General features: G+C 54.4%; 1 protein-coding gene across 1 annotated transcript; it reads right to left on the reverse strand.

The window, feature by feature from the left end:
• Nucleotides 1-7,237: 7,237 nt before the first annotated feature.
• On the reverse strand, nt 7,238-24,269 carry LOC133354301 (guanine nucleotide-binding protein G(q) subunit alpha-like). Its single transcript, XM_061571055.1, has 7 exons — nt 24,059-24,269; nt 17,616-17,800; nt 16,827-16,981; nt 14,316-14,444; nt 13,447-13,576; nt 11,513-11,666; nt 7,238-9,528 (listed from the first exon to the last, which is right to left on the reverse strand). The coding sequence occupies exons 1-7, from the start codon at nt 24,174-24,176 to the stop codon at nt 9,338-9,340; spliced, it is 1,062 nt and encodes a 353-aa protein (XP_061427039.1). The 5' UTR covers nt 24,177-24,269; the 3' UTR covers nt 7,238-9,337.
• Nucleotides 24,270-25,267: the final 998 nt, after the last annotated feature.

Raw genomic sequence — 25,267 nt, forward strand, 5'->3', positions numbered from 1 at the left:
CCCAGGTGTGTGTTTGACCAGGTGTGTGTTTGCCCCAGGTGTGTTTGCCCCAGGTGTGTTTGACCAGGTGTGTGTTTGCCCCAGGTGTGTTTGCCCCAGGTGTGTTTGACCAGGTGTGTGTTTCACCAGGGGTGTTTGCCCCAGTAGTGCGCCACCTCACCAGTACTCCACGTGCACCTTCACGCCCATGGTCTCTGCTCGTCGTTCCGCTTGCCTCGCGTGCGATGCTCTGCGCGCTGTCGAGTCCCGGTGGCGTTCTGACGACGACGCCGCTCTCAGCTGTCTGCTCGCTCCTAGCAACTCGCTCCCGATACAGGTGGAGCTTGGCCCCGCCCCCTCTCCCCCAGCAGGCCCCGCCCCCCTCTCCCCAGCAGGCTCCGCCCACACCCACCTCGCCTGGGGCTTGGCCCCGCCCCCTCTCCCCCAGCAGGCTCCGCCCACACCCACCTCGCCTGGGGCTTGGCCCCGCCCCCTCTCCCCCAGCAGGCTCCGCCCACACTCACCTCGCCTGGGGCTTGGCCCCGCCCCTTCTCCCCAGCAGGCTCCGCCCACACCCACCTCGCCTGGGGCTTGGCCCCGCCCCCTCTCCCCCAGCAGGCTCCGCCCACACTCACCTCGCCTGGGGCTTGGCCCCGCCCCCTCTCCCCCAGCAGGCTCCGCCCACACTCACCTCGCCTGGGGCTTGGCCCCGCCCCCTCTCCCCCAGCAGGCTCCGCCCACACTCACCTCGCCTGGGGCTTGGCCCCGCCCCCTCTCCCCAGCAGGCTCCGCCCACACTCACCTCGCCTGGGGCTTGGCCCCGCCCCCTCTCCCCAGCAGGCTCCGCCCACACTCACCTCGCCTGGGGCTTGGCCCCGCCCCCTCTCCCCAGCAGGCTCCGCCCACACTCACCTCGCCTGGGGCTTGGCCCCGCCCCCTCTCCCCAGCAGGCTCCGCCCACACTCACCTCGCCTGGGGCTTGGCCCCGCCCCCTCTCCCCAGCAGGCTCCGCCCACACTCACCTCGCCTGGGGCTTGGCCCCGCCCCCTCTCCCCAGCAGGCTCCGCCCACACTCACCTCGCCTGGGGCTTGGCCCCGCCCCCTCTCCCCAGCAGGCTCCGCCCACACTCACCTCGCCTGGGGCTTGGCCCCGCCCCCTCTCCCCCAGCAGGCTCCGCCCACACTCGCGCCCGAGCCCCTCCCGCTGTGCGGCCTTCAGACTGATGGGGCAGCGCTGGGAGCGAGCACCGGTCTACGGAGGCCGACGACACGGCACGCGAGGGGTGCGGTGGCCATCACCACGCCCGACCGCCTTTGTCTCCCCATTGGCCATATTTACACACCGCGCACAGTCCTCATTCGAGGCCGAGTGGACCTATGGGAGGCCCCGGACCCGGGAATCTAACTCGGGTGGCCGGGTTCGTAGCGCAGCGCGCTAACCACGACACTACCGCTCCCCACGCACGCGCAGCGGTGTCGGGGCGAGGAGTCTGCGTGTGGAGTCGTACACTTGTGTGGCTGTTGGAATCTTCATTCAAAGATGTATTCCGCTTGTGCCAATTGGCGTCGCTTTGGCGGGGCGCAGTAAGTGCAGGTTTCCCCATCGCTCGTGGTCGCGAACGGCGGCGCCGTGACCCCATGGCGATTGCCACGCTGGGGCGAAGGTCTACATGTGGCACGGTGTTTTATTATTTGTGACGAGCTTGTTTGCCCGTCCAAGGACGGGTGGAGATTGCAGAAAATCTGAAATATTCAATAGAAAAATTGGTCAGCTCATGATTATTAATGAGGGGGGTTTGCCCCATGCGGAGTGACGTCACGCGCTAATCGTTATTGGGGAGAGGTGCGGCATGTGGTGACGTCACCCGCTCATGATTATTAATTAGGGAGGGGTGCTTCATGTGGTGACGTCACCCGCTCATGATTATTAATGAGGGAGGGGTGCGGCATGTGGTGACGTCACCCGCTCATGATTATTAATGAGGGAGGGGAGCGGCATGTGGTGACGTCGCCCCTCATGATTATTAATGAGGGAGGGGAGCGGCATGTGGTGACGTCACCCGCTCATGATTATTAATGAGGGAGGGGTGCGGCATGTGGTGACGTCACCCGCTCATGATTATTAATTAGGGAGGGGAGCGGCATGTGGTGACGTCACCCGCTCATGATTATTAATGAGGGGTGCTGCATGTGGAGTGACGTCACCCCTCATGATTATTAATGAGGGAGGGGAGCGGCATGTGGTGACGTCACACCTCATGATTATTAATGAGGGAGGGGAGCGGCATGTGGTGACGTCACCCGCTCATGATTATTAATGAGGGAGGGGTGCGGCATGTGGTGACGTCACCCGCTCATGATTATTAATGAGGGAGGGGAGCGGCATGTGGTGACGTCACCCCTCATGATTATTAATGAGGGAGGGGAGCGGCATGTGGTGACGTCACCCGCTCATGATTATTAATGAGGGAGGGGTGCGGCATGTGGTGACGTCACCCGCTCATGATTATTAATGAGGGAGGGGAGCGGCATGTGGTGACGTCACCCCTCATGATTATTAATGAGGGAGGGGAGCGGCATGTGGTGACGTCACCCGCTCATGATTATTAATGAGGGAGGGGTACGGCATGTGGTGACGTCACCCGCTCATGATTATTAATGAAGGAGGGGAGCGGCATGTGGTGACGTCACCCGCTCATGATTATTAATGAGGGGTGCGCTCCCTTGTGCGTTCGTGTAGATTTCCACGCGCGCATGAATATTAATGAGGGGGGGGTGGGCCTCTTTTGCAGTGACGTCACGCACGGATGTGCTGCGTAGATGAACAACTCCTGTGCCGTGGTCAAATCTTGTAATACAACATTTAGTCGACTTCCTGTTGTCCAATCAATTAAATAAATTGCACACGTACTCAGATCCGGTGACAATGCATGCCTGTATCAAAATCGGCATCAATTCATCAATTAATTCGCTACTTTCTAGCAATTAACATTTTGTATAGACGCCTGATTATGTATTTATTTTTTTGTGTCGGTCAAAACGCCGCGGTCCCTAAACTCTCGAATCGCCTCGCCCAAGAAGCAGGCGCCACGTGTCTCAGGCGCGCCTGTTGTGAATAAAACCGTTGTTTTTAAAACTTTTTAAAGGAGTTTATTTACCGTCACTTTCTGTGAAGAAACGTCATATTTAAAGCGACTTTGCGTAATAAATGATTTAATTCAGCTCGACCTTCCTCAGCGTTCGTGTAAAAATCCACCCACTCATGAATATTAATGAGGGGGGGGTGGGCCTCATGTGGCGTGACGTCACGCGGGGGAGTGGGCCTCATGTGGAGTGACGTCACGCGCGGGACGGACAGACATTTCTGGGTGATTATAGTTCACGAAACGCCGAACACCACAAATTAGCACGAGCGGCACGCGGTCCCTCCGCTTCCAATTGCAGTGTGTGTACCTGACAGAGATCTGGAGGCACCACGACTTGTTATAACTTCCAGGGCTCGGGGTAACACAACACTTGGGGGATTTCACCAGCCCCTTGGAAGGGGTCCCCTGATAACTCGGTCCCCTCGAGCCGATCCCCACCCCCCCGTCCCTCTTCTACTCCCTCGGCCAGACCCCCTACCCGGTCTCTCGAGACGGAGCCGGCGTCACGTGTCCTCGGGCCCCCTAAACTCCCCTGAGCCGGCAGGTGCCCCCCCCTCTCTCTTCCCGCGACATCTCCGTCGACTCCCTCCAGAGGTACGTGCGCTCACTCGCATTGATCGTGCGTGCTGACAGCATATACACCCCGTAGGGACGCGACTCACGTCCCTACACACTTCCAGTCAAAGCGCACGCTGCACCGCCGATGAATTTGAAACCTGAAATGAGACTCTCACCCATTCCGTCATCACCTGGAAAAACACAGAAGATGCTGCCATTCCCCGCAGAGTTCACCCCCCCCCCCGCCACTTGAAACACGTGGTGCACCCCACACACACTGAACCCAACCCCTGCCCCCACCAGATGCCGCACTCCGCTGTCACGCCGGTAGCTTGAATCCTTCACCTTTAGGTTTTACAGCGAGGAACAATGTTCCACACTGCCCACCAGGAATGTTTTGTCTGTCTGTCGTGCATAAATAAATATATAATACAAACAGCTCTTTGATTGGAGACACCTACTGCCGGGTACGGAGAGGGGAGGTGCCTAAGGGAGAGTCAGGGGAGGGGCCTAAGGGAGGGGGGGGGTGGTCAGGGGAGGGGCCTAAGGGAGGGGGGGGGGTAAGGGGAGGTGCCTAAGCAAGGGGGAGGGGCCGATAGTGAAGGGGGCTGGCTACCTGGCTGGCTGCCTGGCTACCTCAAGTCACGTGATCTTGTACACAGGTAGGAACAACAGGTTCCACACTGCCCACCAGGGATTGTCTGTATGTCGTGCATATTTGTCTGTCGTGCACGAATGCGCTGTCCAACCAAGTTCCTACCTGCCCACTCCGAAGAAACGATTTTATCCGCACCGTGTAATCGTCAGGTGCTCGGGGGTCATGGTGCTGGCTACGCTGCACGTGGCTGCCCGAAATCCAGCACTGCGGGTGGTGGGGGGGGGGGCAGCGTCGAGGGTTCATAGATCACCGCAGCAAAGTGAGGACTGATGTATGTCCCGTCGGTATGGAAGAGGATAGAGTGTTTCCCCCTCGCACGTGTGCGATTTCTCCAGGGTACTCCGGTTTCCTCCTAAATGTATGAACATTTAGGAGGCCCAGGACACGCTGGCGGGACTAAGTCGCTCGGCTGGCCTGGGAATTCCCCAGGAAGCGCTAGAGTGAGTGTGTATAGTAGTGTATAGTATATAGTAGTGGTGTATAGTGTAGTAGTGTATAGTAGTGTAGTGCTGGAGTCTGTCACCAGGGAGAGGGAGGTGTGGACTGCCACTACTCATCACGCTGCCGCCGCGACCCCCACCAGGACAAGCGGACTGAGAAACGAACGAACATTCATGAGTTGGATTTTAAAAACCCCACAATATGTAGAGGACTGCAGAGCGTGGGTAGTTGCCAGCAGAGTCGTCTCGCCGCTGCTGCCTTCCCACTCGCCCGCGGCTCCTCGGCGATCGTGAGAGATGCAACTCGCACGACGTCGCCGCTGTTAAAACTAAACACGATCGACATCAAGCCATTATTGCGCGACACATCGCAATGCTGAACTGCCAGACATGGGGGGCCTCGGCGAGCAACGTCGAGTCCCAGCGTCCACACTACACGGAGGCGCGTCAATCGAGGGTCTTTCAGGGGTTAGATCGCGTAAATATAAATGTGTCGTGAAACCCACCACCACCCAACACAGCCAATTAGTAAAGGTGTGTCACGTAAACAAAACATGGCAATTCGTCCCTAGTTCAACACACAGTACCAGGAACTCGTTTATGGCCGAGTCGACCTAGGGGAGGCCCGGTTCAGATAATCGTCACCGGTGTTGGCCGAGAACGGGAATCTAACACCGGTGTGTTGTGGGTTTACGCGACAACCCTTACTAATTGGCTGCGTCGGGTGGTGGCGGGTTTAACGACACATTTAGATTTACGCCATCTGACCCCCCCCCCTCTATTATGGATGTTATTGGTCGCGAAAGCCCGACTAAGTGTTAAACAACACGCGCACCGTGCCCCCCCCCCCATGCGCCGCGGGGAGAGCGGTGCGGGTGCGACGGCGAGGCGCGTGGAGGCACTGCGCTCAATGGGGCCGACGAGGACGCCTTGCACGGACAGGGCCTGGCGGCCACCAGTGCCGTCGACCGTCTTGTGGAGGGGGCGGTCGAACTTCGCTTTGGTCGCGTGTGTATTGGCACGTGTGTGCAGTGGTACGTGTGTGCAGTGGTACGTGTGTGCAGTGGTACGTGTGTGCTGTGGGTCGCGTATGAATTTTCGGCGCACAAAACTTTGCAAACTGTGGGGTGGAACTGATGACTTTGAGGTCCCTCTTGCGACACCGACTTTCCACTTGAAGGAGTTGGAAAAGTTGGTCTCTCGGGACCACGGCGATTAAAATTTAGTTGGTTAACCACACGACGCACAGGAGCAACCACCAGTTTACCGGTTTACCGCACACGAAGAAGTGTCTCCAGCGACAATCCCAGACTGCGTGCAGCCACCGAGACACGAAGACAGCGTCCGCAGTGGAGGTGGTGGAGTGGTCATCACTGGACTTGCAATCCAGAGGTCGCCGACTCCACGTCATCTCCGGGCGCGGCAGCTGAACGGCAGCTCGCATGCGGTGCGAGTGTCCAGGTCGAGTGGGGAGCGGTAGTGTAGTAGTTAGGGCGCACGCTGCGCTACAAACCCGGCGGAGAACAGAGTTCGATTCCCGCTCACGGCCAACAACAGTGACGATTATCTGAACCGATCCTAGGCCTCCCCTCGGTCGACTCGGCCTCAAGTGATTTTCTGGTCGTGTAAACATCAGGGAGACAAAGGCAACCAGCCGTGATGTTGGCCAACCACCACCTCGTGTACCATGCAAGCCTTCATAGGTGCCCGCTAACAACACTTGTCCCAACCATCTATTAAAGGCTATACGGGGGTTATGTCTTTGTTATTTAAATGGTCCCCCCTGGGCACCCTTACAAAATGTTCCAACTACATTTTTTTTAATGTTCCCTGTATCGAAGTAATCTTTTTGTCATTTCACCACTGCCACGTCCACCTTTGTCCACCTGTTGCTCTTCTGCAACAGGTGTCAAACTGGAGGCTCTGGAGCACACAGTTCCTACCTCACTGCTGCACCTGCAAGCATTCAGATGACGGAGCGATGAGCCGGCACTCAACAATTCACTCACCGACAGTCCCCTCCTTATCGCGCTTCTATCGCTACTACCATGGTTACTCTGCCCGTAAAAGTCACTCGTCGATTCCTCTGCCCTTGTTGAGACCTCAGTCAAGCAGACTGTGTCGTCTCATCCACCACATTGTGTTCAACCACCACACTGCAACTCACAACTCGCTCACTCACACACTCACCAACTTATCCACTCACTCACTCTCGCCACACTGCAGGTCACTCCTCGCTCCGCTCCACTGTGGAATTTCCGTCCATGATCGTCCCTTCTCCTCTAAGCTCAGAAACGTGTGATGTCTTACCCACTGCAGTAGTGCTATTTGTTGCTGGCCACCTGACGTGTTGGACATTTGGGATTGTATGTACTGCATGTTGAAGAACTTCATTCGCAGGGAGGGGGAAAGACGACAAATTGAACACAAAAAAAGCAGTTCTAAAGAAACGAGCCTTCAATTGTGTTCCGCAACTGCGTTTAAAACACGAACCCCTTTCCAGAACGCACCGCCAGGTCAACCTAACTCGGCAATGGGGGGGGGGGGCGCAGGGGGGTAGTAGCACCCCCTAAAAATACCGACGTGTCAGAACGTCACGAGCGCGCGGCGCGCCGCCACTTACATTGCAAATCATTTATTGGCAAGACGATAGCTGGTTCCAATTCACACCACGCGCTCCAATTAGTGTCCTTAACGTATTCGTAGAAAAAAAAACAAGCTTCAAACCCCCACTTATATTCACAGACTGCACATTAAAGTTATAAAATATGCAGTATATACAAAGCGCCCGAGTGTTCCGAGTCAAAAACAAATGCACCATGGTTGTTTTTGTTTGAATGTAGTGCATATCCCTCTCTACTGCCCCTGCGTAGAAACACGGAGCCGCCGCCGTCGCGTCTCAGCGCGAGTCCGTTTCAACCCAAGGCCGCACATCGATCTCGTGACTTCACCGTGGTCTGATGGTAAATGCGCCTTGCGAAGTGTTTTAACGTAACTAATTTTAAGTACCGTCTGTACGCGTGGTTCACGGCCGTCGCCGCAGCCGGCCGTTGTACGCCGCGCGTGCTCTCCGAGCGCATGGTGGCGATCGCCCGCCGTTCGCCCTCCCCCCCGCCCCCCCCGGTGTGCCGGGAGCTCGTTCAGAAACTCGGTGTTGGGTTCCTGAAGAAGCTCCCGGCCGCGGAGAGCGAAACGTCAGACTTCGTGCCGGACGACGCGGGGCGACACGAACCCAACGCGGCGGTCGGGAGAGCCGCGCGGCACGACCGCCAGAGGCTGCGCGCGGCGACCGTTGGCGACGCGACCCATTCCAACGTGCCGCTCCTTTCGGACTCCTGCGATATAAATCTTGCTAAAAAAATGCAATTAAAAACAGAAGGAACCTATACAAAAATAAATTACGTCTAAATGATATTCGTGTGAAGCGACGTCGTTCATGTCATCTTGGCTTTCCAATCGCCACCACGTGCGTCGCACACTCCGCACCATTCGTACGTCCCTTTTCTCGTGACCGCGTGTGGAATCGCGTCTTCCCAGACACTCTTAAATTAACCGCACGATTCAAACATTGATTGAATCATTTTAAAATTATCCACTTGGAATGGGCGTGTTTTAAAAACATCTCCAGAAGCAGCTACTGTGAGAATAATGCTTTTTTGTCAACGTTCTTTGCAAGAGAAATTAAGAGAAATGTCCCGACAGAAGACATTATCGTAAGAGCAATGGCAAACAAGTGTTCACAGTTTAAGCCGATTCCACATCAGTAATTTTTATCTTTAAGATAAAACAATTTTACACAACTTTCTGAAAGGGCATGGCTTTGTTTTTGATGACGCAGCATTTAAGAACCTGCCGACTTGCTTTCAAATAACACTCTTCACAGACGGCGCGCGTGAGAAGGGGTGTTCTGACCAGCGCCAAGACCAATGGTTGCGCGTTCGCGATTAGGATTTGGCAAGTGGCGGAGTATAATCCACTTTGAACAAAGTAAAATAAAAACCCTTTTAATTACGAAAGTGACATCCTTTAGCCACGAATACAACCCATGAAACTACACCCCTAACCGCACACTCCAAGGCTCTGCACGCTCACCCACTCAACGCTCAGTCTGCCGTCGCTCGACTGCTCGGAAAACCGCATAACACAAAAAGTCTGGAGGAAAAAAAAATTATCACCTCTTCCCACGTGTGCCACCGGACGGGAGGTGACGGGCGGGGCTCGGTGGCGTTATCAGCATCGTCAGCATCGTCAGCATTATCATCATCGGCCGCATTATCATCATCGGCCGCATTATCATTATCGGCCGCGTCACGCTGGGCGTGGCTCGTAGGGGGTTTCCCCACCTTCGGGAGAGCAGGACGTCGGGGCGACCGCCGTTAATAAAGGGCCCCCCCCCGCCTCCTCCCGAGCGATCGACCGCGGAGAAGCGGCCGATCGACCCTCTGTCGACCGATCAACTCGTCCGAACGCAATCGTCGCCCGCCACGGCCGCCCCCCGCGCTCGCCCTGCCCGCGTGCGCCCCCCCCCCCGCCACACCCCGAGTCCGGGCCCCCGCTCACACCAGGTTATACTCCTTGAGGTTGAGCTGCAGGATCGCGTCCTTGACGGCGGCGAACACGAAGCGGATGTTCTCCGTGTCGGTGGCGCAGGTGAAGTGCGAGTAGATCACCTTCTCCGTGTCCGGGTTCAGCTCCACGAACATGCGCAGAATGAACTCGCGCGCCGCCTGCGGGTCCTGCTGGGGACCTGGGCGGGGAGATGCGGTGCAGACGCGCGGTCCAGACCAGGCCAGCGCCCATACCGCGCGGAGAGTGGCCGCGTCGCGTCATTCGTCACACAGTCGGCGAAGGACCATTGCGCCAAATCGCTTGACCTCATGCGGCAGCGTTCGCATGAACCTCTCTTGCTGCCATACGCCGGTGTCTCGAGTGATTTGTTTGATTCACGTATCACGGTGGGGGGTGGGGCCATTCCTTTAAAGGGTCGCAGTCCTCTTCGAATGTCAAGCGCCAACTGAAGTGCGCATTTCTTTCCTGGAGTTTTATCACGTCAAGTCATTGAGCTACGAATCTGCCCGCCTCCGATCCAAGTTTGACATTTGGCACAGTTGTCGGCGCGGTCAAATGACCCCCCCAACTTTGAAGGCTTATAACCCACTGGCCTCCGATGTGGAACTGTATCGTTGTCCGAATGGCGCCAACAATGGTACCCAACTTTCATCAAGATTCAAGGTGGAAAGGACCAAATAATCGAGTCCTCAACATGGGTGGAGGGATCAACGAGTGAGGCTTACGAGAAAGTGACCAGGGTAGTCATTATTACTACTACGCTTTATTGCCAGGGAAGGCCTCACCACGTCTCAAGACTGTTTCAGGATGGTCCTGTCAAGTTTTTGCAAGAGGGGGTGGAAGGGGGGGTTACGTTTCTGTGTATAAACCCAGCATTGGGATGTTTGGTCAATAGCACTGGCAGAGCCAGTGGGGGGTGGGGTGGCACGTGCCCCCCAATCATCCGATCGAAAGCCCTAATTTCGATCGGATCATTGGGGTTTATTAGTCATAAATCGGCATTTTGCGACCCCCACTGCCACTGTGTAGCATATTATTACGTGCCAGGGACTCTATGAGATGATAGGACAATAGTCTGAGTCCATAATTGGCGAAAAGTAACAGCAAAGCAGTTATAAGCGACTCAGAATTGTGCGCAGTTGCGTATACAGGACACGACTTCCCTGAAGGCATCAACACCTTCAGCGAGCGCGATGCCGATCACACGACGCGGTTCGAATTCGACCCTCGATCGATGGCTGCGCCATCGCCGCCCACGTGTCGAATAAAAAGCAAGGAACAAGTCCTTACTTACTAACAACTCCTCTATAATTTTTCATAGCTGGAGGGGTTGCCTCCCCAACCTGAAAATCCAGGCTCCGCCATTGGTCAATAGCACAGTCAAAAATAATTTGGTTACGGGAGAAAACTGAAGAACCTGGAAGAAACCCATGCAGAACAAGAGGGAGAATATACGGACTCACATTCTCACTCACTTACTCTCACACACACTCTCTCTGCAGAACACGGGGAGAACATACACAAAGACAACAAAGATACCCCATATAGTCTTTAACAGACTGTTAGGGCAAGTGTTAACTTCGGTGAAAATGTAGCCCCACAGTGCTGAACACCTGTTATATGAATGAAGACCCATATCTGACAGAGAGGATACTATACACATCTGGCGCTTCGCCAGTGTTGGTTCCAAGCCTGACTGCCGGTGAGACCATGAATGTCAAAACCGTTCCAGAGTTTCCTTGTGTTGAACCAATGCCGCTGAAAAAAATCACTCCCAAAAGGAAGGCCACGTGGCTGACAGGTTGAGTACAAAATACTCAAATTCGTTACGTGGAGGGACGGAGATGGGAAGGCGGTGAATTTCCCACTTCGTTATTTTGGTGTCTGTCTGTCGCACATCCAAGCGCTGTCCCAGGCTCAGCACCGGCTTCGCTTCCCTGATCTGATGAGATCGTGGGTGTTCCAGGTTCATCTGGATAATTGATTTCGCATTGCACAGGATCAACATCGTCCTCTACTGTGAACACTTGGCAAGCACCCTCCTGAAAGAGGGTCCGGAGGACTCTGTGAGTCTCTCCTGGGAAAAAAATGGCAAAAATAAAATGTTTTGGGCATTGAGATTCATGTCCAGAGCGAATACAACAATGAAGGCTCAAAGTTACCGTCAAAATCGGGGAAGTAGTCCACGAGGTGCGAGTGAATGATCTTCTCCTCCAAGAGGTCCTTCTTATTGAGGAAGAGGATGACCGAGGAGTTCTGGAACCACGGGTAGGTGATGATGGTCCGGAACAGCGCCTTGCTCTCCTCCATGCGGTTCTACACACACAGGAAAGGTGAAGGGCGCGGCATTTACCTTTACACACACGCGGAGCTCCACCACACGGAACTCCACCACACGGGGCTCCACAACACACAGAGTTCCACCACACGGAGCTCCACCACATGCGGGGCTCCACCACACGCGGAGCTCCACTACACGCACGGGGCTCCACCACACCCGGGGCTCCACCAAACACGGAGCTCCACCACACGGGGCTCCACCACACACCGGGCTCCACCACACGAAGCTCCACCACACGGGGCTCCACCACACGGGGCTCCACCACACGAAGCTCCACCACACACGGGGCTCCACCACACGGGGCTCCAGCACACGGGGGGCTCTACGCCCGGCCAATGTCAGTGACGAATAACTGAACCAGTCCTGGGCACCCCCTAGGTCGACTTAGCCTTATATGAGGAGCTGGTGGAGTGTGTAACATCAGCATTTGTGTTGGCCTTCATATGTGCTCACTAACAATACTTTCCCAAATAGTCTGTTGACACCACATGGGGGATCTTTGACTGTGTACGAGTGTGTATATGTGTTGTGGAGAGCGGTAGTGTCGCGGTTAGCGTGCTGCGCTACCAACCCGGCGATCCGATTTCAGTTCCTGCTCATGGCCAACACCAGTGTATAATATCAAAACCGGTCCTGGGCCTATCCTAGCCTAAAATGAGATCCTGGTGTGGTGTAAAAATTCGCCACTAGGGAGACAAAGGCGACCGGGTGTGGTGTTGGCCACCCACCCCCTCGTGTACCGTGTCGGCCTTTATAGGTGCTGCTCACAAACAGTGCTTGCCACAACAGTCTGTTAAGGCTATACGACTGGGGGATCTTTGTCTTTTGTCTTCGTGCATAATTACGTGTTTGCTCTGTGTCACTTGACACCAGGACAGCCTTGCACATGAGACGTTCCATCTAAACGAACTATCCAGGTGAAATATTTGTATTTATCAAGTAAATAAAAATACCAGAATCCCTCTCCATTTCTTGTGTGTGCATCCAAATCTTCATCTTTCAATACCACCTCTACACAAAATCCCTATCTGCATTCCTCTTCCCGCACCGCGGCACTCACGCCCAACGCTCACCCTGACACTGAATCGCCAGCCCAACGCTCACCCTGACACCGTCACTTCAACGCTAACGATTCGCCACGTTGGCGTCCGCGTAACTTGATGTCCTCAACGAGTGGATGGCTAGATGCATGCAGCAATGTGTCTGAACATGTGCGTTGTGCTTGAGCGTGTTGAGTGTGTGTTACATTATCACACGCAAAAATAACACAGGCAAGAACCACGTGGCAAATAAATCGGGATCAAAGTCGATTCGTTCACACCGAATCGACTTTGATGCAGCACTCTCCTCTCTCGAGCCTAGTAACTATCTTGGCAACAACCATAGTAGCATCAAACCGCATATAGCCAAAACAACAACCACGTGTTCCAGAAAACAAACCTCGTTCAGTACACCGTGTAAAGCCAAAATATAGATTTGATAAAAAAAACACGTTCACTGAGGTTTTCCTTTACCACACAACCGTTTAATACTAGGTGGTAAAAACGAGATGACATAATGAATTTGTAGAGCTCACCAACTCATTCACCAGCTCACTCGCCCACCCACTCACCAACTCATTCACTCACCTACCCACCTACTCAATCACCCACTCACAAACCTATTCAAGCAATCACTCACCTACTTGCCACCCCAGCCCTCAGCACACACTCACCCGCTCACCACCCTCACCACCACCCTCACCACCACCCTCACCTCGCTGTCGGATTCCACCAGGACCTGGTCGTACTCGCTCAGTGCCACCAGGAACATGATGGACGTCACGTTCTCAAAGCAGTGGATCCACTTCCTGCGCTCCGACCTCTGACCCCCCACATCCACCATCCTGCACAGAGTAGGGCGGTTAGACACCACACAGCGGTGATGCCAAACGGCGGAGCAGGCAACAACCGACACTACCACACCACCACCTCCAGCACACGACCACCTCTACCACCACCTACACCACCACCTCCAATTATAATCGCCATCTACAACTAAGTGATGGTGACGTCATCACGGCGCTTGTGCCAGGCTAGTTGCACTTTGAGGCCACGTTAAGTGTTGAAGGCTTGCGGGGAGGTCATGAAACAGACCCAGGTGCCATGGGTTGACTGAGATGCACCAGCTGTGCTCCCCACTGTGCCAACTTTCTGCGTTTTAACTGCCCCAGCGTTCCACTCGTTGTTGTGAGCGTCACTCCTCTGTCCTCCATTGTCGCCAGAGGACGACTGCCTCCAACTGGTTAGTAGTATCCTTCACTAGCTTCCTCCATTCCAGGCCGATTTTGACACCGCTGGTACCAGTCATCGCTAAATCCACCCAGCTCCACATCCTCCGATTTCTATTTGCGTAATTCCGTACTAGATTTGTTTTGCTGTTGTAATTTCGATGACCCAGGTCAATCCTGCAAAGCAGACTCTGACCTCTCGAGTTCTCATCTGGGTTAAACAAAATAAACTTGATTTGAACAAGCCTAGTAAAAATAAAACACGATTGATAGACGAGACCCGAGCTTTGGTGTGGACGAGTGGACGGCGTGCAGGGCGCGTGTGTGCGTGTGCGAAGGCGAGGTCCGGGCTCACCGGAAAATTATGTTCTCCAGGTCGAAGGGGTACTCGATGATGCCGGTGGTGGGGATGCGCACCCGCAGGATGTCCTGCTGTGTGGGCAGGTAGTTGACGGCAGAAATTCTGGCCAAGTCGTTCAGGTAACTGCACAAATACACACGGCAATCATACCAACCATCGTTGTGATGTTCTTGTCCAAATATATAATGGTGCAACAAATGCTATTTTCTTGAATTTATGAACAAATAAGAGCGATTTCCTGCTCACATGAGTGTTCAGTTGGTGATCATCTCCTATTGGTAGCCCTGCAGAGGAGTGAGCCGGTGAGAGTGAATCGCCATTCGCTGGGAAATTGGGCATCACCTGGGAGATGATGCGTCCAGCCGTATCAGCGCCGCTAATCAGAAATCGCCAAATCATCTGCACCAAATAATCACGAGCGTCCTTCTGGAGGATATAAGTTAAATAACTAAGACAATTCACCTCCTTCCCGTATCTGTCCCTCCAAATCCCATCAGCCAAACAGCCTTCTAAACTAATGGGATGACTAACACAATACATAAAGGCAAAAACCCTCTCCGATAGACAAAAAAGAAACTGTACAGGTGACCCCAGACTTACTTTGCTGAGACATTGAATGTCGAAACCAGTGCAGAGTTTTCTTATGTTGAACCAATGATTCAACACAAGTCTAGTTTGTTTGTGTTGAACCAATGGTTGACGCAAGGCCCGACTCTGTACGATTCATAAAAGGGTTTTTGGGTTAGGTCGGGTAGAATGTGTCGTAAATCCACCTCCACACGACACAGCCAATTGATGAAAGTGTCACGTGAAAAAACGTGAACATTTTTATTTGACTGTTTCAGCACCACCGATGTTGTTGAAGATTCGCTGGAGATTACATCCAGCATCATCAGGTTAACAGCTCAGATCTCGAATGAAAGGACATCCTGATCCACGACCTAACCCAAAAACCCATAATGGTCGTGAAAGCCTTTGTGTGTGTGTGTGTATATATAAAAAAGAACCACTGTACAGGTGACCCCAGACTTACAACGGCTCGACTCGCGACCCCCCGCTTTTCCGACCTTTTTTATAGTAAGACTCCCACAGCAACAACCAGAACTCGTACCTGCGATCCCCTAACGACTGCTACCGATGCCGAGTCGATTGGCGCTACTTTGCTCTCCCAACGTATGTGTACGTACAGTATAGTCTGTCAGTCTGCAGCTGCGCCTGGAGCCAACGCATCATCTCTTTCGCAACGCTCTTCACTTTTTTGTTAATTTTCTTAACATTTTTAAATGCTTTCGCCTTTCGCTATGTCTGAGAAGATGAAATGTGATGCACGTGCAGAGGATTTTCAAATGTAAGTGTTTGTTTTTACTTAATACATTTTTGGAAAAGTTATGTTACATTACAATAAATGTTTATTACAGTTTTTTTCATTTATTTTCACTGTCAATTTTGGTATTTTTATGGTATGTAATGGATTTCCAGGAATGGAACCCCAATGTATAACATTACGCCTATGGGAGATAAGGGTTCGACTTACAACGGGCTACACTTGTGACCGTCGTGCAGGAACCAATTAGGTCCTCGGTGCGGGGGTCGCCTGTATGTTGAAACCGGTTCAGAGTGTTGCTTGTGTTGAACCAATGCCGCTGCTGGGATGCACTCCCGGAAGGCGAGGCCCAGCCGAGGGCTCGATGATTGGGGGTGAATTCAAGTCGGTGGCCTCCAGCGCTCGGGTACGCGGTGGACTCTGGACCCCTCGCGGGGTGATGTGGCCAGGTCGCGCGGTGATGAGGTCAGAGCCATGAGCTGGCACCACTGAGACCATGGGTTCCAATCCGGGTTTCAGGTGTGTGCGATTAAAACTGGTTGCTCAAATGTAGCAAAGGGTTGATGGTCCTCAGCCTGGTCACCAATGAGCCCATATAAGTTATGCCATCACATTAAATATGGTTCTGCACTTAAATTGCCCAAATTAGTAGGGAAAGTGCTGCCTCCTAGGCTGGATCTGCGGTCACTTGAAGAAAAAGATTTCAGAAACAGTTTCTACTTCTGCTCCCATTCATCGTTTTAATTTTGTTCTGCCTTAAAAATGTGTCCTCTCATTAAATTTGGTTTGTGTACATACACAGGCCTTCCTCAATCCACTGCTGGTTGCGGGCCTTCTAATGATGTGTAGGTTGTGAAGGTTGTTCTGAATATGTATTATTATGAGGCTCGATTTTACAGGAAAGCCTCACTGAGTCTCCACTCTTGTTCAGATGGGTACTGCCAAGTTTTCACAGTAGGGGGCACCAATTTCTATATTTCCCAATTAAGTAATTTAATGGAGCAATTTGTGGCCTACCTTCCTCGAAATGACGTCACGTGATCTGTAATGTCCACTGCGAGTGAAGCGAACGGCGCGTAGTATTTATCATGAACGCACACCGAAGTGTTAACCAGAGCGGACTGCCGGATTTGAACCATGCACTACTGTGACCGCTCCCATTGCGTGCGAGAAGTACGCACTATTTGGCGGAATCCGTGAGCTGGAATTCGCGCCGGCGATCGTAGCACTCCTCGATGCCGGGATCGGCCCACAGGCACCGCACCGCCTCGATGTACGGCTTGTCCAGCGAGCAGATCTTCTCCACGTCCACCTCGCGGAGCAGCTGTGCATGAACCTGAGGGCGGACGGTTCCATGGGGGGGGGGGGGGGGGGGGGGGTCACATCACAACAACAATAAGTATTTTTATTTGTACATAACATCGTTCGTCAAAGGCGTCTCTCAAATTTATGGACAATTTGTAACGCGCGCAGTTGTTCGTACTAAGATGCGGGAAACCAGACAAGTGGGAGGGAATGCAGCCAGAAGCGGCACTACCAACGATTGCCCAAGCTCTGTGGTCCTATATCGGGGTACTGAGTGGGTGAATGAGTGTGTTGTTGTGATCTGTAGTGCGGTGGTAGAACACAGTGTGGATGAGACGAAACTATCAACATCGGAGGAGGAGGCGTCAACGAGTGAAGTTCAAAAGGAACAGCGACCACGGAAGTAGTGGCAGCAGAGTGGTAAGGAAGCGACTGAGCCGCCGTAACGGAGTCAGTGACCATAGCAAATCGGTGAGTGCTGGATCATCAATCACCCTGGCCGCTTTATCTATTAAGTGCAGTGAGGTGGGAGCTGGGTGCTACTCCCCAGCTATAACGACGGCATTCCAATGCTGTGCTTTGTATAAAACTGTAGTGATAACAGTTGGGAGTTCCCGAACGGTTTTGGAACAGAACAGCAAACAGAGCTTTTCTAGGAAGGGCACCTGATTCCCCGTGTTCGCGTAGGGAATGCCCAGCGTCTCCATGGCACGAATCATGGCCTGCATGGCCGAGAACACGTTCTGGTGGACCAGCTTGATGAAGCTGCGCTTGTCATCCTCCGTGTAGCCCGAGCCGTGGATGATTCGCATCTGTTTGATGAAGGTGCTCTTCCCACTCTCGCCCGTACCTGCACAAAACAAAATCGGCATGTGTCCACAAGCATTTTGCTTAATTTTTTGTATTGCTATATTTCACCTCGAAAATGGCTTGATATTTGCAAGGGTGTCCACCAGGGTGTCGAATAAAAAAACCCATGCGCAGTGACACGTACACACATATACACACACACAAGACAAAGATCCCCGTATAGCCTTAACAGACTGTTGGGGCAAGTGCTGTCACTGAGCACCTATAGAGGACGGCACGCCATACGAGGGGGCGGGTGGTCAGCGCCATGCCTGGCTGCCTTTGTCTCCCTAGTGGCGATGTTTACACACCGCACCAGGTACTCATTCGAGGCTGAGTCGACTTAGGGGAGCACCAGAACCGGTTGAAATAATCATCACTGGTGGTGGCCGTAAGCGGGAATTTAACCTGGGTCGCTAGGTTCGTCACGCAGCGCGTTAACCACTACACTACAACTCCTCCCATACAAAGATCCCCCGTATAGCCTTAACAGATTGTTGGGGAAAGTGTTGTTCGCGAGGACTCATAAAGATTGGCACGGCACACGAGGCGGTGGGTAGCCAACACTATGCCTGGCCTCCTTTGTTTCCCCAGTGGCGATGATTACACACTGCAGCAGGTCCTCATTTGAGGTGCAGTCAACCTAGGGGAGGCCCAAGACCGGTACAGAGAACCGTCACTGGTGTTGGCCGTGAGTGGGAATCGAACTCGGGTAGCCAGATTCGTAGCACAGCGATATAACCGCTATGCCACCGCTCCCCTGCATAAACACTCACAAACACATTGCACGCACGTAAATACATGCACATTTTCTAAATCTATAACTAATACAATAACAGTATGTATTTATGCAACAAATATCACCCGCAGTCCAACACAACATATTGTGCATGGGTAGAGGGAAACTGGTTAATATGCACAAATATTAGGAGATGGTCACACATTGGTGTTTGTTGGTAAGTATGAGGGTTATTACATGGAAACTGGTAACCGGTTAGAGAATTGTTTATCCGTTCTAAAAGTCAGGAACCAGTAATCGATTCGAGTGGAATCTTCGGAATGAATGCACCAATTGACTCGTGGGAACAGCACGGCCTCGTTGTCGCACTTGAAATGTAAAGGTGCAGCCCTGCAATTGCTCGCTCATGCAACTGCTGGCAGGAGGGCCTCCAATAGACACTCCAAGAGTCAATTTTGTCTATTCCATACTGGCCAGACGTCTTGTGGGATGTAGGCATATCAACACTTTACCCCACCGCACATAGCCTGCTGATCGACTAACCTGTGATGCATTCATTTATAATGTTGGTAAAACAGAGGTGGTGAGAGGGATTTGAGAATCTTGCCTCGTTGTTTCAACGACAGCACCAGGGAGATGGAATGGAACCGGCGACCTCTCGATTTGCGAGTCCATTGCGCTGACCATTGCCCGACTGTCGCCGACGTTTTCGTCTCTTGGTTCAATGGGTGAGAATGCCAATCGCTGCCAGTTATTTCTGTGTGTTGTAAACTAACTGGTTTTAGACGTGACGCAGAGAGAACGATTTTAACCGCTCAAGTAGGTACGCAACAACAGCTGAAACACGGTGGAAAGATGATTTATATCTGAACTACATCCCTAATTGGTTGAAAAAGTCAAAGTATGTTTCTGCTCAAATGACCACTGAGGCAGTGCCCATTGCCTGTTTACAGCCCCGTATAACCAGTCGTGGAAATTCCACATTCATATGGTGGGGAAGCCTCTTATCCTCAGGACAATCACTGTTGACTTCCTCACAAAGTGTTATGCATTTTATACACCCCGGAGGGATGATAGGCCAAACCCACAAACCAGGATTTTAACTCGCAATCTTCTTATAATGCGGGCCACTCTGTAGCTGCACCACCTGGTTAGATGACTCGGCGAGATAGGGGGAACTGAGTGCTTCACCCCAGATATGACAACGGCAGGATTCCAGCATCAGCTAAATTTCTGCTGAGTGCAGCAGGAGTAATTGTTCAGAGTTCAAGATGGCCAATAAAAAGCCTACCTCATAATTACACCGACGATTACCCGCATCTTTAAAGTATCTAAATGTTCGTCGAAAAACTGTGGAACTGCTGCTTTTTAATCTTTGCCCTTTCTGTTATCACAACAACATTCCCTGCTCACTCACCGGGTCCCTCTTCCCGACCACTCCCTTCTTTACACATCGTCTCTGTACCACTGGTGGTGATGTCTACTACAAGTATAAACATAGTTTGAGCTTCAAGACAAATGCTTAAAATCATACAAATGCACAACTGTAAATCCTTCTACCAATTTAGAATATTTTATTTTTTAACTCGCAGACCTATGGCGCTCCACCCGCTGCGGCCTGGTTAGTCTGCCAAGAAAAGCCTGGCAGGACATCTAGGCAAGTATCTGGGGAGGGTGGTGGGGGTTCGTCGGCAGGGTCGGTTTTGTTGACGCAAGTCTGTTTAATCTTATCCACAATGTGTTCAACCTCCATACTTGCAGGTCACGACAACACACTCATTCATTTATACACCTATTCACTCACCCCACTTGTAGGTCACGACAACACACCATCTCACTCACCACACTGCTCCCAGAGTGGAATTCCACTCCCACCACCATCGCCTCTCTTTTTTCCCCACCCAAAGCTCTTATAAATAACCTTGCTCAAATCAATAAACCCGTTCGAACGCGCTTATCAAATACCACTTTCATAGTGCCGTTTGTTACTGGCCGCTTGACGTGCTGGGCCTGTGGGCCCCCTATGCTCAGCAACTGCGTGAGCACAGACACCGCAACTCACTGCGCGAACTCTCTGAAGCTAAGCAGCCTTGAGCCTGGACAGGGCTCGGATGGGAGCGCACAGACGTGCTGCGGAAGTGGCGTCATTAGGTGACACGAAGTCTTCGGCGAGCAGCAAACTTCCCAACCCGGTGAAAAGCCATCGCTGTTGCTGTAATTATGGCAAACCATTATGTGAAGTGTTCCTACTTCCCTGCAAATTCCACAATAATTACGGCCGAGTAATTGGGGCGGTGACACGGCCCAGCGGTGGCGCGCTCGCCGATTGTTGGGCACTTTCGCGGTTCACTCCCGCGGGCAGCCCTGGTTAACACTGCGATGAAGCAGGACGCGCCCTCGACTTGACTCGCAGTGGACGTTCGAGTTGCCGTGACGTTATTCGAAGAATTCGGGGCCCATTGTGTGCCCTTGTCACGGTCCAAATTTGAAGAGAGAAAACCCCGTGAATTACATGAATTGGGAAACAGCATTGTCCCCCATTGCGAAAACTTGGCAGGACCCTCCTTACAAAAGAGCATTGAGACTCAGTGAAGATTTCCGGAGTAAAAACGAGGATACGGTAATGTAATTGGCATCACCATCACAGTCATCCCATAAGGCGCCATCATCATAAAGATATCGCATTATCATCACCACCACCGCCACATCATGTTCATAATCGCCATCACCTAATCCACCATCATAACGACCACGACACCATAACCAGGATGTTCATTACCATAATCGCAATAATAATCATCAATCTCATCACCGGCATCATCTGCATAGCCATCAGGAACTCCACATCATGATGATGATCATCATCATTCACGACGTCATCATTTACATCGTCGTCATTATGGGCCCCAGGCTGTCTCCCACGCCGGATAAACTCGCCCGGACTTTCCCATCCCCCCCCCCCCCCGTCTCAATCGCCTCTCCTGCCCCCCCCCCACCTCTCTCTCTCACCTTTCTCTTATGTCTCTCCCCCCGTCTCTCTTCTCTCTCACCTGTGTCTTTCCTCCACGTCCCCCATCAACCCCCCCCCCCCCCCATACTCTCTCTCCTCCCCTTCTCTCCAGTGTTGTCTACGGTCTGTCTCCTCCTTTCATTCAATTATCATCTCTCCCGAATCTCCCCTTCCTCATCTCTCCTGTCCTCTCACCACCCTCACCCCGTGTCTCTGTCCACCCTCCCTCACCACCCTCACCCCGTGTCTCTCTCCACCCTCCCTCACCACCCTCACCCCGTGTCTCTGTCCACCCTCCCTCACCACCCTCACCCCGTGTCTCTCTCCACCCTCCCTCACCACCCTCACCCCGTGTCTCTGTCCACCCTCCCTCACCACCCTCACCCTGTGTCTCTGTCCACCCCTCCCTCACCACCCTCCCCCTGTGTCTCTCTCCACCCTCCCTCCCCACCCTCACCCCGTCTGTCCACCCTCCCTCACCACCCTCACCCTGTGTCTCTGTCCCCCCTCCCTCACCACCCTCACCACCCTCACCCTGTGTCTCTCTCCACCCTCCCTCACTACCCTCACCCTGTGTCTCTCTCCACCCTCCCTCACCACCCTCACCCTGTGTCTCTCTCCACCCTCCCTCACCACCCTCACCCCGTGTCTCTGTCCACCCTCCCTCACCACCCTCATCCTGTGTCTCTGTCCACCCTCCCTCACCACCCTCACCCCGTGCCTCTGTCCACCCTCCCTCACCACCCTCACCTGTGTCTCTGTCCACTCCCCCTCACCACCCTCACCCCGTGTCTCTGTCCACCCTCCCTCACCACCCTCCCCCCGTGTCTGTCCACCCTCCCTCACCACCCTCATCCTGTGTCTCTGTCCACCCTCCCTCACTACCCTCACCTGTGTCTCTGTCCACTCCCCCTCACCACCCTCACCCCGTGTCTCTGTCCACCCTCCCTCACCACCCTCACCCCGTGTCTGTCCAACCTCCCTCACCACCCTCATCCTGTGTCTGTCCACCCTCCCTCACTACCCTCACCTGTGTCTCTGTCCACTCCCCCTCACCACCCTCACCTGTGTCTCTGTCCACTCCCCCTCACTACCCCCCCCCCCTCCCCGTGCGTCTCCTGTCGCCCCCCCTTGTCTCAAATCCACACCTCGTCCCTCCGTCTCGCCTCACTACCTTCACGTCTCTCTCACCCACCCCCAGCCACGTCTCGACTCTTGTCCACGTCTCCCCACAGTCTCTCTCTCTCATTGTGTCTCTCTCCTGAGTCCGCTCTCCTCATCCCTCACGTCTCCCCACATCCCATTTCTGTCTCCGTCGTATCTCACCGCATCTTTCTCCGTCTCTCCTCCTCAATCTCCATCGCTCGTCCCCCCCTCATCTCCCCGTAGCCTCTCACGACTCCCTTGGCCTCTCTCCCACCTCGACAACGCATCTCTGACTCGTTCTTATTCCCACTCTCCTCCCGTCTCTTCCTCATCTCGTATCACCCCCCCCCCCCCACCGTCATTCTCATCTCACTCTCGTCTCCCCCATCTCTCCCCCTCACCTCTTCCATCTTACTCCTGTCTCCCCTCATCTCCTTCCAGTTTCCCGCATCTCTCGTCTCCCATCTCTCATCTCCATCTCGTCTCGCCTCATCTCACTCTCATCTCCCCCTCGCCTCCCCCGTCTCTCCCCCTCGCCTCCCCCTCGCCTCCCCCATCTCACTGTCGTCTCCCCCATCTCTCCCCCTCGCCTCCCCCATCTCACTGTCGTCTCCCCCATCTCTCCCCCTCGCCTCCCCCATCTCACTGTCGTCTCCCCCATCTCTCCCCTCGCCTCCCCCATCTCACTGTCGTCTCCCCCATCCTTCCCCCGTCTCTCCCCCATCTCACTGTCGTCTCCCCCCCTCGCCTCCCCCATCTCTCCCCTCGCCTCCCCCATCTCTCCCCCTCGCCTCCCCCATCTCACTGTCGTCTCCCCCATCTCTCGTCTCCCCCATCTCTCGCCTCCCCCATCTCTCCCCCTCGCCTCCCCCATCTCACTGTCGTCTCCCCCATCTCACTGTCGTCTCCCCCATCTCTCGCCTCCCCCATCTCTCCCCCTCGCCTCCCCCATCTCACTGTCGTCTCCCCCCATCTCTCGTCTCCCCCATCTCTCGCCTCCCCCATCTCTCCCCCTCGCCTCCCCCATCTCACTGTCGTCTCCCCCCATCTCTCGTCTCCCCCATCTCTCGCCTCCCCCATCTCTCCCCCTCGCCTCCCCCATCTCACTGTCGTCTCCCCCATCTCTCCCCTCGCCTCCCCCATCTCTCCCCCTAGCCTCCCCCGTCTCACTGTCGTCTCCCCCATCTCCCCCATCTCACTGTCGTCTCCCCCGTCTCTCCCCCTCGTCTCCCCCATCTCTCCCCCTCGCCTCCCCCGTCTCCCCGCGTCCCAAGCATCTCTCCCCTCCCCTTCGTCTTGTTCATCATCTCCCCCCCCCCACCATCACGTCTCTCTCCGCCGCCGCCTCGCCGGGCGCCTCTCACCGAGCAGCAGCAGCTTGAGCTCCTTGCGCGCGTCCCTCTTGTCTCTCCGCAGCTGCCGCTCGATCTCGTCGTTGATCCGCCGCTGCTCCTTCGCCTGCGGACTCATGCAGCAGCTCATGGCGCCTCTACCCCCCCCCACCACCACCACCAGCCCGCCGCACAGCTCGCGAGCCCCGCGAGGAAGACCCCTGAGGACCCCCCCTCTCTCTGCGTCTGGGTGTGCGAGACCCCAGCCCGTGCGATGCGATCCCCCCCCCACCGCCACCGACTACCGCCGCCGCCTCCGCGTCTAAGGCCGCCGCTGCCCCGCGCAGTTCCCGGCCCGGACCCCGCAGCCGAGCGCCGCCATTGCGCCCTCGTGACGTCACCGCCTCCCTGGGCCGGGGTGAGGGGGCGGGCGGGGGAGGGGGCGGGGCTGCCGGGGCGCCCACGTGCGGGGGAGGGGCGGGGGAGAACGAGGTGGGGGGGATGCGGGCGGAGGGGCGGGGCACTTGGGGGGGAGGGGAGTCATCGTTTAGGACACGTGGCGATTATTCGATGATTTAATAAATCCAGTTCTAATCGAAAGCACGCGAAGCGTGAGCGTGGGAACGGCCTGGTTCACATGGCACGCGCGTGATAAACAATAACTATAGAGGCGCAGGCCCTGCAATTGCTCGCGCACGCCGCTGCTGGCAGCTCACCTAGTAGGGAGCTGTAGGCTTACTGCATTGGGTCTACTCTTCAACGCTGGCCATACGGACGTGATCGAAGTGATTGGAAAGCTTAACTTGATCATGAACTAGGCGCGCACCAATGTTCCAGAAGGATTACGTCATCGGTGGCTCAAGATCGGCCTCTGGAGGAGGCTCGTGAAGGACGCTCCTGGGCAGGGGGAGGCGATCGCACTCCAACAACAGAGGATCCACGCTCACAATGAGAGGAGAACTGGGCGTCTAAAACAAAGCGAGGTGGCACAGCGGGGAGCGCAGGTGGTAGTAGCATCTGCCAGTCAGTCAACCCGGACAACCTGGATCTGTCCCGTGGCCTCACAATGAGCCTTCAACACTTCACGGCGCTTCAAAGTGCACCGAGCCTGGCACAAGCGTTGTGCTGACGTCACCGCCACTTAGTGGCGAATGGAGGCTGTTGTTGGAGGCGTTGGAGGTGGTGGTCTGGTGGAGGTCATCACTTGTTCCAACAGTCTGTTCAAGGCTATTCTGGGGACCT

The sequence above is a fragment of the Lethenteron reissneri genome, chromosome 46 (genome assembly GCF_015708825.2).
Source record: "Lethenteron reissneri isolate LAM-NWPU_2019-01 chromosome 46, ASM1570882v1, whole genome shotgun sequence".
Lineage (NCBI taxonomy): Eukaryota > Metazoa > Chordata > Hyperoartia > Petromyzontiformes > Petromyzontidae > Lethenteron > Lethenteron reissneri.